The sequence below is a fragment of the Mus caroli genome, chromosome 9, assembly GCF_900094665.2.
Source record: "Mus caroli chromosome 9, CAROLI_EIJ_v1.1, whole genome shotgun sequence".
NCBI classification, from domain to species: Eukaryota; Metazoa; Chordata; class Mammalia; order Rodentia; family Muridae; genus Mus; species Mus caroli.
Window position 1 is genome coordinate 82,268,319 of NC_034578.1, and position 1,664 is coordinate 82,269,982.

At 40.2% G+C, this 1,664-nt stretch overlaps 1 protein-coding gene across 1 annotated transcript in view; it reads right to left on the bottom strand.

The window, feature by feature from the left end:
- The window catches only part of Ibtk (inhibitor of Bruton tyrosine kinase), a 65,565-nt gene continuing 63,901 nt past the window's right edge, over positions 1-1,664 (bottom strand). Inside the window, exon 27 of the mRNA XM_029481964.1 lies at positions 1-740. Coding sequence (XP_029337824.1) covers positions 609-740 — 132 coding nt within the window. The 3' untranslated portion in view covers positions 1-608. The remainder of the gene's footprint in view (positions 741-1,664) is intronic.

The window sequence follows — 1,664 nt, forward strand, 5'->3', positions numbered from 1 at the left end:
CTGTCCTCTCTTGCTACCTTCCCAGCCCAACAAAAAGAAAATCTATGAATCCAAATATCCCACAGAAGCTATGATCATAAACTGTCCAGCAACTGTAAAGAGGCCTAAGAAATTAACAGCCCAGTGACAAAGCAACAACAGAGACACATCTCCTCAGGCAAACACAACATTCTAGCCATCAGTGATCAGAAGTAATGATTGAGGCTCCTGCCTTAAGCTCATCAACGTCTTATTTAACATAACATCTTATGCGGCAAGCTCTTCTAAATCACCCCACAGTCTCAAGTGAAAAATTTATGTTTCATGAATTATTCCTAAGCTTCACCTTTCACTCACATTTTTCTTAGGTAATTTAGAAGAAACAATCCAACCAACCTTAGCCTAACATTTTTCCTGACACATTTTNCANATGAAAGTTCTAAAATCACAATTCTGATAAATTTCTCATTAGTCATACAAACATTATAAACTACAGGAAAAAATCATATCCATTCTTGCTCTGACTAGAACAATGTGCTAACAAGTCTGTAAGAACGCTCGCTTGCACATGCGTTTTCTTCATGTGGGTGGAGCAACCACATCCGGGGAGCAGCACCCTCTCCAGGGAGCTAGCAGCCATGCTTGTTCCACATAGGCACTGCCAGAGGCCCCTGTGGTNCCCTTTCAACGATGACAAACTCCTCGGGGTTGCCAAATGCCTCATAGAAAACCAACAAGTCTTGTATTGCATGCTCCTCNACCTGGGAGAAAAGAAAAGATTTGCCTCATTTCTAAGTAGAACAGATTATCAGGATACAGTAGTGGTCTTCTGGTTTCCTTTGGAGCAACTGAAATGTCACACAGACACAACACTGCAGAAATGAATCAGAAACCCTTGGCCTTGTTAGAAACCTCGAGCCTGCGCTAGAATAACCAGACACTTGTTCTCACTTTAATTTGAATCTCTTCTTACAATGTTTATATGCATGTGTGTGTCTGAGTGCATGACTGTGTCCAAAGTCCTTGGAGGCCAGAAGACAATCTCTGAATTCCTAGTACTAAAGATAAAGGTAGTTGTGAGGTAACTTATGTTAGTGTCAAAAAAACAAACCCAGGTCCTCTGGAAGAGAATACAGGCTCTAAGCTGCTGAGCCATCTGCCAGCCCCTCACTTTGAATCTTAAACGTCAGGGAACAGAAACTGTATGGAACGGCAAGGATCCATCCCTGCTAGCAGTCTTACCNTGGGAGGTTTCCCTGCCACTGCACTATCCTCTACATCTTGCTTTATGCACTCTCCACTGTTATGAGGCTTGTCTTTCTGAGTCTGTATTCTTTTGGATATGTCTGAAATCTTCCACCTCTCAAATAAGGCTACTTTTTATTAAGTTAAAACAAAGAAGGTCTCTGCTGTCTATAATGTAGGAGCTGAAGTGGNAGCTGAGAAGAACAGGAAACACCATCACACTCTGATTGGCTATTTTTAAAACATCAAAGAGCACAAAGCATTCTACTAAAAATAGAAACCTGATCACAATGTGCTAGTTCAAATTAATTATGCCAAGTGTCTTCAATTAATTACTTAAGTTAATGGATGGTTCAGTCTAGTTTTACATGCATTTAAATTTTAGTCTACCAGACCCAATCAACTGCTCTAAGCCAATCAATTAAATAAATAAATAAATA